The sequence below is a fragment of the Chelmon rostratus genome, chromosome 17, assembly GCF_017976325.1.
Source record: "Chelmon rostratus isolate fCheRos1 chromosome 17, fCheRos1.pri, whole genome shotgun sequence".
NCBI lineage: Eukaryota > Metazoa > Chordata > Actinopteri > Chaetodontiformes > Chaetodontidae > Chelmon > Chelmon rostratus.
In genome coordinates, this window is record NC_055674.1 from 22,919,870 (window position 1) to 22,937,126 (window position 17,257).

Below are 17,257 nucleotides of genomic sequence, written 5' to 3' on the forward strand. Positions count from 1 at the left end.
TCGAGGTAAATGTGACATTTCATCATGACATTGATTTCAGGTGATGATGACCAGCCCGTCATCCAACGGTGTGACCTCGTAATCCACGGCGAAGTAATGACACGACATATTTGGCCAGGACAGGAGGCCATGAGTTATCCGTTTTTACAGAAGCTATCCAGTGAAATATTGATTCGGTTCAGCTGGGATAAGCTGGGATTTACACACAGCAATTTTCAAATAGGTCATTAAAAATGAGGAGGGAAGGAAGGAAGACAGGAAGAAAGAAAGTCTTCAGTTGCAGTTAGAAACTTTTTAATTTTAACATTTTTAAACAGGCAAAAAAAAGCGCTGCCACTTCCCAATGTGCCTTCCTGTAGCCAGTGACACTGAAAAAAAACCTGACAGACATGAAGAAAACAGCAGACTGTCACTGAAAAACACCTGAAAATCCAAGAATATCAAAAGAAAATGAAATTATTTTTAATGTTTGTGTTTCCTTTTTTCATTCTTGTGTGATGGTGTGAACATAATGTCACTCAGTCTTATGTCACATATGATGATATAATATGTGTTACTCTTTTCATACAAGCATTTGTAGAGCTTCACACAATGAAACGGCTACATGTACTGTACACTGTGTGTGTGTGTGTGTGTGTGTGTGTGTGCTAAATAGAAAAATAAAAATATATAAATCTATACATTCTTGTCACATTCTGCCAGATTGTGACCTGAATGAAATGTTAATATACAAAATGTTGCTCTCTGGTATGAATTCTGTACAATTGGAAATGGATCTCTGTCCTGCTACTGCTACATATTCAGCAGCTTTTTTAATAGAAATGTGTCCCCAGTGATCATTGTTTTAGATACCTCAACAACAGATCAGCCTCTGAATATCCGCCTGTCATCTGCTGCTCATGGACAGACGGCTGAGTGTCAGAGGCACAGCTGCTGTTCAGCCAGTAGAGAATGCTGTTCTCCTGTTTTTGGTATCATTGACTGACGTCCAGTCGATCAGCAGGTGCAGCTCTGATCACAGTTAGTGGAACTCAGCTCAGTATGCGTTCACACTTAAACAAAACACTTTCTTCTTACCTTCAGTGGCAGAGCTTTTGAAAAACTAGTCCCCCTCATGTCTGTTACTGATAAGCTGATTCTGATAGCACACAAAGTTATAGCCATGACAGCAGACGATGCTTCAAATATGGATGCTGCTTCATCTTCAGCCCGACAGCACACAGTGTCACCAATTCACTATCTGACCAAATGTGGAATATGGTCAAAAAATGATCAGAATTAACAGAGAAATTCTCACACAAAAATGTTTGAAATGTTGACCATTAACGTTCATCCTGACCTTTGTAGGAACTTGACAAAATATGACGGACTTACTAGCTTTTTTCTCCAGCTTTCAACCACATCTCACAATCTTCATTTCTGAAATGCTGCGATACAGGAACAAATTACACAAACATTTCCAAATCAACCCCTCACCTGAAGTTAAAGAACTATGTTAGCTGAATGAGAATTCATTGTATCTCCCAACCTCATGTTAGGGTTTAGGTGACAGGTGAAGGAAGTGTTTGAGTGTTTGATGGTAATGGTGAAGGGCGCCAGCACCATCAGCTTTGCATTTTATGAAATAGGTGACACATGATCAGATGGGTTTATAGCCTATTTATGTACACTGACAAACTCTCTCTGTCACACACACACACACAGAGTCCTCCACTCCCCTTGTAGAGTGTTGACCCAGTTTGTGTTGCAACACCAGTGAACACTATCAGAGACACAAAAAAGATGAAAGTTTGGAGGAGATTTTATTTAGAAAACACATCAGGAAAGCTGAACAGCACAGGCAGGGACCTGCCCATCACTCAATTAAATAAAAAAATGAAAAAGTTATATTAAAAAAGGATCAAACCATCATTGTAAACAGCTTAAATAAACGTGATGCTGCGATTAAGAAAAGGTTTGTGGACTAAACTTCAAGTCAGGTGGTGGTGGTGGTGGTGGGTGTGGAGACGATCTGAGGCTGCAGGAGGGACTCTGGGAGGAGGTACTTCACGTTACTGTCAGATCTGTCCTTCACACCTTTGCATACATATACCTGCATTTGACCATCTCTAGTTCTATATTTGACTTAGTTTACAGTGATTCATGTTCCACAGTTAACTAAGTTCTTCTGGTGTATCATGATTGCTTTTCAGTTTGTATGCCGGCACTTGTAACAAGGCCATTCCACAGTAAGTCGACAGGATAGTGACAACATGATAATAGATAGACAGTCAGTGCTTCCAGAATTAAGGATGTAAAGTTGAGGCTCATGCAAAATGAATCCCACAATCCTCCAGTACCACAGAATCATACAACACATGCTCCATGTACAAGCATGAACTGAGCTACAGCTCCTCAGTTCTTTCTAAAGCATCAGTGAACACTGCTGCAGTCTTGCTTTATTTGCCATAGTCGTGTATGAATGTGTATGAGACCATCAGAGAGGAGACAAACTGAGTAAACTGCATGACTATGTGTTCTTGTTCAAATCATTCTCCATGCATCAAACGCTTACAGGCAGATTGTCTGCTGTTCAAGAGGAGTTCTACTTTAAAGCTACAAGGTATGTGTGTGTGTGTGTGTGTGTGTGTTTGGTTGTGGAGCGTGAATTCAGCATGGGGAAAGAAACACACTGTGCAGCTCTTCAGGTGGAATGGATGCAGCGTTTCCTGCTGCGGACATGGAAAGTAGGGGTGCTGAGGGGGCTGTAGCACCTCCTGAAACCAGGTATTAAAGCCATAAATTTTCATTTCAAAAAGGTTTCATTTAGTGTTAAAACCATAGTGTTTACCATTTCTTACTGGAATACAGGCTGTGTGTGTTGGGCACAGGTATTTGTGGAGGGATATTGGTTTTGTTTTATGTCTGTTTTTATATCTATCTGTCCATTATCAGATTCCCGGTGATGCTGCCTATCACACACAAAACATGGAGGTGTTTCAGAGGAGGCCTCCTGTGGGAGGGAGGGGGAATGTGCGAGTATGGACAGTAGTCCAGTGTTACTCTGCAGCTCTCTGGTTTGTCAGTGAACTACACTGCAGACTGGGTTCTTTAGGAACAGACAGAATGACTGCTGACTCATGAGAACAGCATTTCTATAAACAGTGCTTTCAAAATGATCTACAATATTTACAATGTAACTGCCTCTGTAGTTACTCATTACACTACTTTCTACTCATTACGTTACTTACACCGACAGCAGATAATGACTAGTGTTAATGTGTCTATATATAAGGCCTATGTTATGGTTTGTAATAACAACAAATAATAATAAATAGAAAATCAGAATAATGCTCTACTATTGCCTCGGTGTTACCTTGTCTCTATGGCAGAGTCAGTTTACCTCATGATGAGTTTTGCTGACAGTCTTTATCTGTGCAGGCTCGCACCTCAGCGCTGTCTCACAGGTGTAACTGAAGTTCGTCTATTTTTCCAACCATACATCAAGTGATGTTGATACAGCATGTTTTTGTGCTGGCTTATTGTTTTAACCATCGGTGAGGTGGCTGGTACATTTCTTTACACCAGTTGTATTTAATCAGTGACTCTGAGGTCGTGTTCCCTTTGTGGAATAACATGAGAACGACTGAATGCACAAACCTGAAATCCCAATTATGAATAAATTACCCAAAAGTTATTTTAGTAATGCCTCATGTCACTTACTGAAAGTAATATGTTAGTGCACCCCCAACACTGTTTCTAAACTATGATAATCTGGTCATGGCTCACCCCCCCTCGCGTCCGGGTGCCGTCTCACCCCTTCTTCCTCTCCTTGGGGGAAAGAGGGCTGTGATCAGGCCCTGTGGGTACAGTCACAAGCGCGTTGCACAGCAACAACAAGTGGATCAGATGATTCATGGCAGAATATTTTAGTTCTTCTTTTGTCTTTGTTGTGGCGGCTAAGATTTTGCCATGACTGCCCACCATGACAAAACATTACCAGTGGAAGCACTGGAATGAGGAAACACGCCGTGACATGAGCACATCTCAGTCATGATGTTACAGAGGCTCCCGGCAGACATCGTGACAGCTTCGGGATCCATGACAACAACACTGCTTTTCTGAGACAGAGGTACTCCTGGTCAAACTGAAAACAACCTAATAATACAAAGAGGGCTGTGAAGGTTATGCACTAAGCAGCTGGAATAGAAATCTGTGGGAAATTGTTAGAGTGAAGGTGTGACACCATGTACTCAGTCTTTGGCCTCAGAGGAGAGACTGCTGCCTTCCAGGACTGAATTTCAAGCTTGTCAGAATGTGAATGAGTGACACCTGAGATTTGGAAAAAGCAGCAGTTGTGAAGACCACCCTGCAGCCTTTCGCAGTGCATCTGGTTTGTTGTTTTTGTCATCGGTGGTGTGGTTGGCTGGGTTCATATCACAGAGGCATTGTCCTGACCCACAGCCTGTCTGACCGGACTGTCCTCCAGGGCCAAGTCCACCTCCAAAAAGTCTGGCTGGTCGCTGTCCTGGGACATTTTCTCCTCTTCTTCTGTGGTCTTGCTCTGTCTTTGGCACATGCCTGACTTGGCCGGGCCGACCAGAGCCAGGCAGACGGCACCGAGGCCTATGCCCACTGCACAGGAGTAGAAGGCAGCACCATAGTTCTTTGTGATATCCACCAACACACCTGGAAGGAAAGATAAGACAGGGTTAGGATCTACAGGGAGGTTGACTGATGAGTGAAACAGAGGCAGTCACACAGTAAAGGATCTCGTACCTCCCAGTGGGGGCCCCGCTAATCCAGCAAAACTCTGGATGAAGACGTAAACTCCCACAGATGACGCCATCTTCTGGATGCCCACCACATCCTCCTCAGCCAGCAAGGGGATGTGAGTGGAGCCGACGGTGCCCATGAAGTAGCCGTAGAGGGCGCAGCAGACCACTAGGCCCCAGAATTCCCACACAATAGCGAAGGCCACCAGCACCAGGCCCATCAGAACCACACAGACCAGCAGCACCAGGGTTTTCCTGCAGCAGACTTTGTTCAGAATCACCCCGATGGACAAGCGGCCCAAAATCTCAGCCACAGCCATCACTGAGAGCATGTAGGAGGCCATGCTGGGCTCCACGCCCCGGCTCTTGCTCAGTTCGATGACGTAGAGCTGTGGGGCGAAGAAGCCAAATGTGGCAAACAAGCCAAAGAGGGAGTACCAGATAAAGGCACAGTCTTTAAGCACAGAGAACTCCAGGAGTTTGGGACTGGAGGTCTGGCGAGGACCAGCCTCTACCTTTGCTAATTCACTCTCATCCTTCTCCTTGACTGGGGTAGGAGATGTGGACAATGACAGCTCCAGGTCCTCTTTCTCCTGCACTTCCACCTCCATCAGAGCCTTGCCTTCAGCCCCTGCAGTCCGCAGGTCTACGTTTGAAGCAGAGAGGGAGGTGACACCCGAGTCCTCTGAGCCCCGGGAGACCCCTGAACTGATAGAGGTTCTGGTTTGTTCATTCTCCAGCTCGTAAACAGTCTGCAGCTGCTTCAAAGAGAGGGTCTCTTTCTCTGATTCACTGCCCTCCTTTACAGGCTCTGGCCTTATAATGATTGGACGAAGAAGAAGCCCACAACCAATCACAGAAGCCTGAAAGATGCCAAGGATGACCAGACAGTAGCGCCAGCCAATGTGCTCCTTCAGTGAAGTGAAGGCTGTGGAGAGAGGACAGCATAGCTTTTTGTTATTATCATGTACTAAATGTCCACTTACTAGCTTTTTCATGAGTTTTCAACTGCATCCTACTGTCATCCTCAGTGGATAGAGTTTGCTCAGTTGTTATTATACATGACAGGGGTTTCTACTACCTGACTACTCATGTCATACTAGTCATACTACTAAAACTACTTGTTGGCAAAGTGGGCAGGAGTTGACTGCTCAGTAATTAAACCACAAAGTCTGTATGTATTTACACAGTTTGTGATACATTCAACCAGGTGTGGCACCATGGCAAGTACTATGCATGTTATTGTCTGATGTGACCTATTGCAGGAGACCAACTGCTTTGCTTTGGTAAAGACAAATTCACTGTCACTACTAACACAACATCTCCTGCACATGTGTCTTAGTGAATGTGTTTTGATGTGGTAGGCTTTTACACTGAAACTACCAGCAAGTTTGATAGTGCTAGCAAGGTTAGCTGAGGAACGTTTTACACGTATCTTTGAAGTGCATTTAGATGTTTTTCAGCATTTTTGCTGGGCATGAACAGAACAGGTTATTACATCTCTGATAAAGCATGATGGTAATTCATCTCAGTGATATCAGCCACACTATATACTGTTCACTCTCCTACAGTATCAGAGCTGCTGATTCATGTGAAAAGCATTCACCTGGTGAAATATGGGGCAGCTTTCATTGTGAAGCCGTCAGGGATAACACGAGTGCTAACCACGGTCAATCACCAAAAACAGATCTACGAAACAAGGTGGAGGTCAAAACGGTCATTTGTGCCACTTTTGACAAAGGATCAGTTGTAAATCCTGCAGGGAGTAACGGAGGACTCAGGGCCAGCCACAGTGAGCTGTTAGCTCTACAGCAAGGTAGCCAACTATACCATACTCTGCTCAGGTCATATTATCACATGACCAAATGACAATCGAACCGTCCTCACGACAAGTGAGCAAACTCCATCCACAGACCAGATATGGTTTAAAAACCAGAAAAAGCTGGTACAAACTAACACTAACAAACAAACAAACACTAATCATTATTGTCAGTGCCACACCATGCAAGGCCTTAAAAGTCAAGATTAAAATTTGAAAATCAACTCTAAAATGGATAGGCAGCCACTGATCGGGGAGATATGACCATGATTTGGTTAAAAGTCTGCCGGGTGAACTCTAAATAAGGATTAGGGGATGAATTTCATGGCATTATATCCAATAAGTAATTATAAAGGTCATGTTTTGGCTAACTGCCCCTCTGTGACTGAACACTCACCTGGAGCAAATGCGAATATGGCGAAGGATTCTCCGGAGGAAGCGACAGAGGTGACGAGGGCTCGTCGTCTGGAGAAGTACTGGGCTAGGATGGTGACGGTGGGGAGGAAGGTAAGGCAGTAGCCAAGGCCTGCAAACAAAGAGGGGAAAAGGGGACATGACAGCCACTGGCCCGCATGGTAGGAACACTGCATGGCTAGGGTGGGTCAAGATCAAGGTGTCAGGTGACTCCTTTGTCAAAGATGGCAGGCTGTGTGAGATGATTCAGCTTTGTTACAGCTGCTGCTGAAAGACAAAAGGCATGTAAAGACAAAAAAAGAGAGACAGGGGAGAGAGAGAAGGGATTGTCAAGTTAGCTGCGGCCCATTTCAGAGGCAGACATGGTAATCACGGGGGGAGAGCTAGCAGTGCTTTCTGTCCAAGAAAAAAACAAGTTAATGTGCTCTGATACAAAACTCATTCCACCAATTTGTTCACCATCCAATTTCATTCAATCAATTTATCCCATCCTCCTCAGCCTCCTATTCCGTCAATCCTCATCTGAAAGGGAATTTAGTGTTTTTTGGGGAAATGTTTTGCTGATGTTCTGCCAGTCGTTCCTAGAGAGTTCAGATAGTGGAGTAGACCTCACTGCATGTTGCTTAGAAGAGGCTGATCACCTCTCAGTCATTGGACAGTGCTGGAAGAAATAGATTGGTTCAGATTTTGTTGTTCACACTGCTAGGAGTCCCTTTAGTTCTTTCATTACAGGCTGTTAAACAAGACAAACACATGTGGAAGAACACAACAGTCATTGTGTAAATAGTATATTACAATGACACACAGACACACAGACAGATAGATACAGCAGCAGACGGGTTGATAGATAGATAGTAGATAGATGTGGAGTGAATGAACTGATGGGGGTTGTTGTACCTGAAACAATGCCAATGGTGATGTACATCTCATTGATGGAGTTTGTGAAGGCGGAGGTGATGGTTCCCAGGCTGATGAGGAATCCTCCCATCATCACCACCGGACGATGGCCAAAGCGGTTGCTCAACATGGTGGACAGGGGGGCTGGGTGGGGGTGAAAGACAGTACAGTTATTTCATTAAAATCATTTCATCTCAGTTATATATTAGTTGCATAAACAAGTGATGTGTTGAACTGATCAGTTGTGTTATAACTGTGCAGGCTAGCTGCAGACATTCATCTGTCTGCGCTGATGACTGTACACGCACATGGATGGTGCAGTTTAGGCATAACTAGATTAAGGATAATTAGTCCAGTTGTAGCTGTTTTGAGCACAGAATAAATCTGGTACTACTACTACTGGTACTGAAAGAAATCAGGTTACTCAGGTCACTGGACAACATGTTTACATTAACAGTAGTACCTGGATACTGTAAATCATTAAATTAATTAACTTGAACATTATCTGGTTCCAGCTGCTCAAATGATGAATATTTGCTGTGTTTCTTAGTTTAAAGTTATAGTAAACTCTATCTTTGGGTTCTGGTCTGTTGGCTGGATAAACTTGAAGATGTCACTTTGGACAACAAAGGTATTATCTGGCAATTTTACACATTTTATAGACTAAATAATAATTTAACAGAGGAAATAATCAGCAGATGAAGTGATAATTTAACAGTCATTAGTTGTCCTACAAGGATGTATTGCTATATTTCTGAAGACTTTGTCCTGCACATGTCTACACTGTAAAAAGCGATTAGAAGCTTGGGAGAAATCAGGAGAAATCTGGCTGGGAAATCAGGATACAGAGACCAGAGTTCAGATTACTGTAGAAAGCTGAGAGCGACTCAGTCATGAACTGAACTGACTAAAAAGTGGCTTACTGTTTGCCTGATTTTTATTTTATTTTATTTTTTAGTGAGATACAACATCTTAGGGACTCCATTGTCAGAAGCAATGACTCAACAGTGACTTGGCCATCTGAGGTTTCTGGCCTGTGCTGTTGTGTCAGAAAGATACTCTGCTCAATGAACTTACACATGTCATGAGTTGCTAATAGGACAGAAATCTGTGTTATATTACATTATTTACTCTTATTTAATCCAATTTGATTAGCTTATCACATATGCATGAGTGTGAGTTACATGGAACATGCAAATTACTGCTTTAATGTTTTAGGTCTAAATATTTTCTAGTGTGTTTAGGCGCCAGGAAACAAGTGACTGACCAGTGAAGGTAAAGATAAAGACACAGATGGAGATGACCCATGACACTCGGCTGTTGCTCTCTCCAAACTCTTCCATCAGATCCTGGAGGAAGACACCCAGACTCTTGAGGGTCCCATAGGTGTAGACCTCCACCATGAAGAAGGCCACAGCCACAGCCCAGCCCCAGCCGCCATCAGGCACCTCTGGGTAAACATTTGGACCGAAACAGTGCTGGGAATCGGGGACCCTCATGGCTGCAGCAGGCCACCTGGTGGGAGAGACAGAGATGACATCAGTGAGCTCATTTTGATGTCCAGATGTTTGATGGCAGAAGAACTCCACAACCTGACTTGTTAGTCTAAAACAGCTGCTTATAACGGCAAAGTCCTCCTTTTCTGGAAGCCTTTCTCACATTTTACCATTTGTGCAAATCTGATGTGACTGATATATTAGATTGCATCTTATTTATTATTTTCCTGTTGTAGATAATTTGATGGTAGGGCCTGTCTTGGGCCACACACCTGTGTTAAGTCAGGTGGGGTCTATATATAGACCTTGTTGGTCACATGCTCAGTACCTCATGGATTTAATTCATTGTGCAATCACCCTTTTCTTCATCAAATGTGGACATGGTCTGTTGGTGGTTTAGGCCATCTTCGTCCCACACTTGGAAGCTCTCAGTTAGTCTCTTTTGATAGTCTAATTAGATTTTCATTTGTGTTTTTGATGATTCAGTAACCGTGTAATTTAAGATGTGGTGCAAGTGCAACATGTTAAGTTCTTTTCAAATTGATGGGTCATGTCAGTATTCTGCTAGGATCTAGTGATTCTGTGTGGCTGCAAAGTGAAAACCAACATGCTCAGAACTAATCAAATAACAACAACAAAATGTGCAGCAGTGCTGATGTTTCATCCTGTGGGTGTGGTTGCTGCCTAGAGCTGACACGGTCAGACAGGAAATGTGAACTGAATCTAATGTTCCACCCTGCAGCTACTCTGTCAGTCATCGCTGACTACTATGTCTGTAACTGTGTGAAAACTGCACACCAGAACAGTTTAGTATGTCCCTGAAAAAAGAAGTTAAGGATTGACAAGTCTTTTAAACTTCACTTACAGTAGACCATTATGTGACCTTGTCTCCAGGATAACAGTTATGGAATTTCATTAAGATGCCATACAAATCGACCGCCTTTCCTCCAGAGGCACACACCCAAAAATAAATCAGCTTTGGCTTCAGTGTCTCAAGGCCATGTCTGAACACTGTCTGCCTCTGAACAACAAGAAGAAAACATTCCCCCAAAGGAATCTCCACGAAGAACAACAATGTGAGCTGATATAGACAGTCACAAGGCTGTGTGAGCTGGAAAACACTAGCTTATCCCCTCTCACACACACCTGTGTGTACCCAAACACAATGCCTCAAACTCTTATCTAACATGGGCTGGGTATCCCTCCTTCACCTTGGGTTACTGCCTTCAGTCCTCCCTTTGGTTACATTTAATGTTATGTCATATCCAACAGACAATAGATAGCTTAACGACTCAGTTTTCAAATGGTTGACGTACAACCCGGTTTCTAAAAAAGTTGGGACACTGTGTGAAATGTAAATAGAAAACAGAATGTGACAGTTTGCAAAACACTGAAACCTCATATTTAATTAAAAATATGCACAAATACAACATGTCACCTTACATTTCATAAGGTGCCAAACATTTTCTATGGACTCCCGGACTCTTTTACATGCTGCTGGAATACGAGCAGAATGTGGTTTGGTATTGTCTTGCTGAAAAAGATGTTGTCTACTTGGCAGCATATGTTGCTCCAAAACCTGCAAATATCATTCAGCATTAATGGAGGCTTCACAAATGTGCAGGTTACCGATGTGCCATGTGCACTAACGCACCCCCAGATGATGATCCATGATTTCCAAAGCGAATTTCACATTTTGACTCATCAGACCACAGGACAGCTTTCCACTTTGCCTCGGTCCATCTAAAAAGAGATCAGGACCAGAGAAGGTGGCTGTGTTTTGTGGATGCAGCGATGAACTGTGTCCACAGTCGATGGTTTTTGGAAGTGTTCCTGAGCCCCTAGTGACGTCCACTACAGAATCCTGTCTGTGCCGGCTGAGGGCCTGAAGATCACGACCAGATAACCAATACTGGTTTTCAGCCTTGTCCCTTGTGTAGAGGTTTCTTTAGATTCTCTGACTCTTTTAATGACATTATGTACTGTAGACAATGAAATCCCCTAATTCTTTGCAGTTTTACATTGAGAAACATTATTCTTAAATTGTTGCACTATTTGCCAGCGCGAGAAATGAGCTAGAAACTCAAAGAAAATTATTTTTATTTAGGAATTTCATCTCAGTAGGCCGCAGGAGATGCAGGCAGGCAGCTCTAGGGATGAAGGTTATGGGCACTGGAACCAAATGATGGAGTGCATTTATTTAAAGGGAGGGAGGGCAAACCGCAGTGCAGTGTGCAGTGGAGAGAGGAGGAATGATGTCAGTCCCCCCTCACCGCTACACGTTACTGCAGAGCGCACACGCACGCGTTTGTTGTGTTTAGCCGATTTATCTGCGTCTGGCGTCACAACTTCGTCAGTGTGTCAATATCATCATATCAATAATAATAATAATAATAAAAATGTATTCCGGCTCAAAAAAAACCCGACTTGATGTTACTTCGCCTGTAACAAAGCGGAACAGCTTAGACTTCCGCTGCTGCCCCACAGAGAGCTCCGGCCACACAGCATCCTACAGCTGGAGGTGCCAAGCTGACATCTTACTTACCGGCAGCGCTGTCCGAAGGGTGGAGAGCAGCCTCCTGGTGTAACAAAGCCGGGGTCTCTATCTCGTCGTCATTGCATTATGGCTTTAGGGTAGCTAATTTATAACGCTAGGGCTGTTTTCCAAGATTGGCAGCGCAAACATTTACGTAGAAAATCTTTTCTTTTTAAAATCTAAAATCTAAGCCACTTTCTGCTCCTGCTGAAAAAACAAATAGACTAAAGCCGATGTGGCTTCTGTCTATTTTCGGTCTATGACTGCCGGCTGCATCTCTTCAGTGAATTATTTCCTGGATGTTTTGGCAGCTTTCTACCGGCTCAAGCCGGTATTTAAACGCGAGCGCGCAAATCCCTCGGCTTCATGAACGCGCAGGGCGTCCCTCACGAGACACGCGGAAATCCTCGGTTCTCTCTCTGTCGCCGCGCCCGCGCTGCAGCAGTGCCGCGGATTTTCCGATGCTGCGTTTTTGTGCACATGGCAAAAAAACAAAACAAAAAACACACACACACAAACAAAAAATCACCAGACTATAAAACGTTATAGCTAATGCCTTTGTGAATATAGTCGGTGATATATGCTAAATATTTATAAAACGAGCTGAATTTAATATTTTACAACAGTATTAACCCTTCTGCCAGTTGAAAGCTAATATGTATGCCTCTGTGAATGATGTGAACACACCAGGCTAACCCGGACAATATTTTTACTCGGTGTAGGCCATGTTTTATCGTCACACGTGAATGCAGCTCCAGTGCGTCCTGACGCTCGCGACAAAGCACATGCGCACACCGGGCGCGCCTCTGGGACGAACAGGTTTATTCCAGTTGAAGGGAGGTAATTCCAGTCAGGAGTCAGCATCCACCCTGCCGTGTCAGCCTGAGGTGTGTGTGTGTGTGTGTGTGTGTGTGTGTGTGTGTGGTGTTGACTTTCTTTCATAAACGAGGTGAAAATATGGACCAACTGAGGAGAGGTAAAAGAGGATTTTCCTCTTTTTCACAATGTCTCTGTCTTCTTTCATTTTTCTTCCACATCATCACGTTGGAAGGTTTGGGTGGTTTAAGAGTCATAACCAGTGGGGCAACATTTTCCCACACTGACCCAGATGTTGTCAGTTATATTCCCTGTTAGTCACCATTAATTCAAGGCAAATGTGAACACAGTATAAACCAACGGCACGTTATCACAGCCACCATGAAGCTCCCTGGTTCAGCAGAAAGTGCCTTGCTCCTGGACAGCCACTGGGGTGCAGGTGGTCCATTTTTGAAAATAAACCAGTGAAAACTATCCTATATGGTATTTTTTTTTTTCCATGAACACAATGACAATTATTCCCCACAAAGCAGACGAAAGCTCTCAAGTCAATGTATCTAATAAATCAAATGATATCAACCCATGTCTCACAGTTTAGGAGAAGAATGAAGCCAGTAATAGTTTGTCACCTTTCAAGTATTGGCAGAAATACCAAGTTATTTAAAATGCTGCAACCTCTGTGCCACATTTTCAGGCTGTGGCAAAATATTGGAAGGAACATGAAAAAGAGGCATTAGGAAGGAAAATGATTTAGATGATCATTGGCTCTCCGTTTAAGATCAGTTGAAGATTCATTTAGTCAGTACTGTGTAATTTATGAATGACTCACCTGACCCTCAGCTGTGACTGATCCTTTGACTTGTGTTGAGTGATTAGAAGTGCCCTGACCTGAAGTACTTTTCAGTTTGATGCATGGGTGTGTCTAAGGGGGTGGCCAGACAAGGTCCACCCCTGAAATCTGATTGGACCCCCAGAAAAATCAAGCACAACAACTGACTATAGGACCATAGTAGAGGTTGGCGAAACATACATCTCCATCCTTTGTGGAGACTGGGACAGTTTGTAGACAAGTATTTCCAAATGTATTTGGTGGTAAAATATGAGCACTTTGCTATTTAAATACAAGATGCAGCAATGTTTAATTCATTACCAGTCAACACTGGCATGCTGATGTTAGAACAAAATAGCCATCTGTCATATTTGGATGACTGTTCTATGTCTAATGGTTATTGTAGAGCTGTATTAAGCCTCCAAATCCTTTTGTTATATATTCTTGATAAGTGCAGGGTGGCAATATTCACTGGTAATCTCAAAACCAGTAAAAAGCCAAGACCATACTTTTTGATGTACACATACCCTACAATTCCCTCATGAGCAAGCACTTGAAAACTGAGAGGAAAAACCTCCTTTTAACAGACAGAAACCTCGAGCAGATTTAGAGAGAGAGACAGAGAGAGAGAGAGCAATATGCACAACAATGACAATTAGAATAAGAATAAAGCTATAATAAAAATAGATATAATAAAATTGTTTATGATAGCATATGGTATGTGCATGATAGTGTGTGTGTGTATATATATATATAAATATGAATAAGACTCATAATAATAAATGTTACAATGGTTATGCTTGCTTGCTGCAATTCAATTCAATTCAATTTTATTTATATAGCGCCAAATCACAGCCAAAGTTGTCTCAGGACACTTTCCATATAGAGCAGGTACAGAGCAAACTCTTTATCTACAGAGACCCAACAGCAAGCACTTGGTGACAGTGGCGAGGAAAAATGTCCTTTTAGGAGGCAGAAACCTCGAGCAGAGCCAGGCTCTGGGTGGGCGGCCATCTGCTTCGACCAGTTGGATCAAAGGTGTCGATTCATATACAAGGCGAAATACTTTGAATTTTCACCTATTAAGTCACAAATTGCTCACTGCCATTGACACCTTTGATGTCTACATCCTCATCCTTATTTATATCTTATTTTTAAATTATTATTATCAAGTGGGTCCTATTCTGCATTTTATGTTACATTAATTTGATTTTCCTGTTTTTAGGTTCATCTGAGTTTTTTTTATGTGAAGCACTTGAGCTGCAATTCTTGTATGAAAGGTGCTATGAAAATAAAGTTTATTATTATTATTAATATTAAGTTAATAAAAATCATTATTATTATTTTTTTGCATCATTTTGAGACATGATGTGCTTGATTTTTGCAATGTTATAGGTGAAAATGGCAGTCCTTGAAATTTGTTTTACATGAGCATTCAAGGAAATACTCTGATCAAAGATAACTCCCAGATCCCTTACAATTGTGCCGGAGGACCAGGGCAATGCAATTCAGATTTGCAACATAATTAAAAAGTGAGTTTTGAAGGTTTTTACATCCTTAAGACATGTTTGAAGTTTAGGTAACTGGTTTTATCCGGCTTCACTGATAAATATAAGTATAACTATAACTACTAGAGTATCATCTGCATAACAATGAACATTTATGGAGCATAACTTAAAAATGTTGTCCACAGGAAGCATAAATAGAGTGAATAGAACTGGTTCAAGCACAGAGCCTTGTGGAACTCTGTGACTAATTTTGTAGTGGATGGAGGAATTATCATTAACATGTACAAACTGGAATTGATCAGAAAAATAGGACTTAAACTAGCTTAGTGTGGTTCATTTAATGTCAATTCAGTATTTCGGTCTCTGTAATAGTCAAGTGATAATGAATGGTGTTGAATGCAGCACTAATATCTAACAAGGAAGTACACAGCCAAGTCCTTCATCAGATACAATCAAAAGGCCATTTCTCATTTTGACCAGTTCTGTCTGTGCTATAATGCACTCTAAATCCTGACAAAAAATCCTCAAATAAACTACTGTTATGTAGAAAGTCACACAACTGATTAGTAACTGCTTTCTCAAGGATCTTGGAGAGAAAGTGGAGGTTAGATATAGGTCTGTAGTTGGCTAAAACCCCTGAATCAAGAATAGGCTTTTTAAGAAGCTGTTTGATTACAGGTACTTTAAAGAACTGTGATACATAGCTTGTGGGTAAAGACAGGTTAATCATACCTAATAAGGAAGTGCCATCAGGAGAAAAACTTCTTAAAGCAGCCGAGTTGGAATGGGGTCTAAGAGACAGGTTGATGGTTTAGATGAAGAAATCATTGAAGTTTGTTGGTGAGGGTCTATGGGAGAAAAGCAGTTGAATCATGTGAGATTACTGAAAAGATATTTCCTTCCTCTGTTTGAGGTAAAGAGTGACTTTGTGTTGGTGGAGGGGACTGAAGTCTTTATTAAATCCTTTTTTGTGCCATGAGAAAAGGAAGGAAGAGGAGTGAGCACAAATTCTTAACTGTTCAAACAGGATAAACTCTTGGTTAATAGTGAAGTCAAGTTGCAGAGAAGCAATCGACACTCCCTGGTGTGGTTCTGCTGCACCACAGCATACAGTGCAGTGCAAGAGGAAGTGTCTTATTGCATTATTTTGTTTTCAAAAGCAAGAAGTCACTGAAGCACTATACTTGGGGGGCAGACACAGTCTCTATGGGTGACAGCTCTGAGGGAAGGTCAGAGAAGTGTCTTGGACTGCAGCTGCCTCCTGGTCTCAGGTCTTAGTTGTCATGGTTTTGGTTCACTCATAAACTCGGTCAGATATCGTGGACTCACTAGTAATAATGTAACACAAGTCCCAAGTCCAACATACAAGGGGTGTGTGTAAGAACAAAACTAAATCCAAGGTACTAGGTGCAAAGATCCTTCATTTCATCATACTGCAACACAAGGTTGTATAACAAAATACGAGCTGTCGTCCCTTTGTGCTACTCACAATAATAAAATTTACACAAAAGGATGAATGAACAATATGCACATGCTATGTTTGTAATGTTTTCAGTGACTTCTCTGTAAAAGTCAGTCAGTGTGTCAGTGAGAACTGAATTATTACCTTTCGTCACACAGAGTGTCTTTTCTTTCAGCTATACTGTTGAGATCCCAGTAAAATCCCAAAATAAAATATGAAATGAGATTTCACTATAGTATTCCCTGTTGATCAAATTCATAATGAGTCCCTGCAGTGATAAAGAAACATTTGTGTGTGCAGTACAAACTGATTTCTTATTGTTGCCCATCACCTCTGGGACCTGGGGTCTACTCTTCTACGCTCTGTGTTTAACTGTCAGAAATTGTTTGCTATTGTTTGTCTTCCTCCTCCTCCTCTCTGTGGGATCGTTTGTCTTTATCTCTTCTCCACATTGTGCTGTCCCTCTGGGTGTAAAGTTACATCTGGGTAGACTGGTGTTGCATATCGCTCTTTTCCCCGCCACCTCTATATGGAAGACAACTGAGACAACTGGATTTGGTGCTATGTAAATTAAACTGAATAGAGGGTTAGGAGTTAGGGGCCTAACTGTCTGACTCTAGCTTTACTAACTCCTGGGTGAGAGCAACCACAATGCCTTACTGATAAAAGAAATACAGTACACATTGAAAAGATGGGCTACAATAACATGTACACAGTGGTCTTTTC

The 17,257-nt window shown here is 42.2% G+C and overlaps 1 protein-coding gene across 3 annotated transcripts; it reads right to left on the reverse strand.

Moving 5' to 3' along the window:
- Positions 1-1,783: 1,783 nt before the first annotated feature.
- On the reverse strand, positions 1,784-12,233 carry slc16a6b (solute carrier family 16 member 6b). Of its 3 annotated transcripts, XM_041957796.1 has the most exons (6): positions 11,926-12,233; positions 9,152-9,399; positions 7,885-8,028; positions 6,971-7,099; positions 4,759-5,682; positions 1,784-4,668 (listed from the first exon to the last, which is right to left on the reverse strand). In XM_041957796.1, the coding sequence occupies exons 2-6, from the start codon at positions 9,381-9,383 to the stop codon at positions 4,412-4,414; spliced, it is 1,686 nt and encodes a 561-aa protein (XP_041813730.1). In that variant the 5' UTR covers positions 9,384-9,399; positions 11,926-12,233; the 3' UTR covers positions 1,784-4,411. The 3 variants fall into 3 exon arrangements, with proteins under 3 accessions (XP_041813730.1, XP_041813731.1, XP_041813732.1); XM_041957797.1 differs by lacking the exons at positions 9,152-9,399; positions 11,926-12,233 and having other exon boundaries at positions 6,971-7,251; positions 7,885-8,019; XM_041957798.1 differs by lacking the exons at positions 9,152-9,399; positions 11,926-12,233 and having other exon boundaries at positions 6,971-7,254; positions 7,885-8,006.
- Between the last annotated feature and the right edge of the window lie 5,024 nt (positions 12,234-17,257).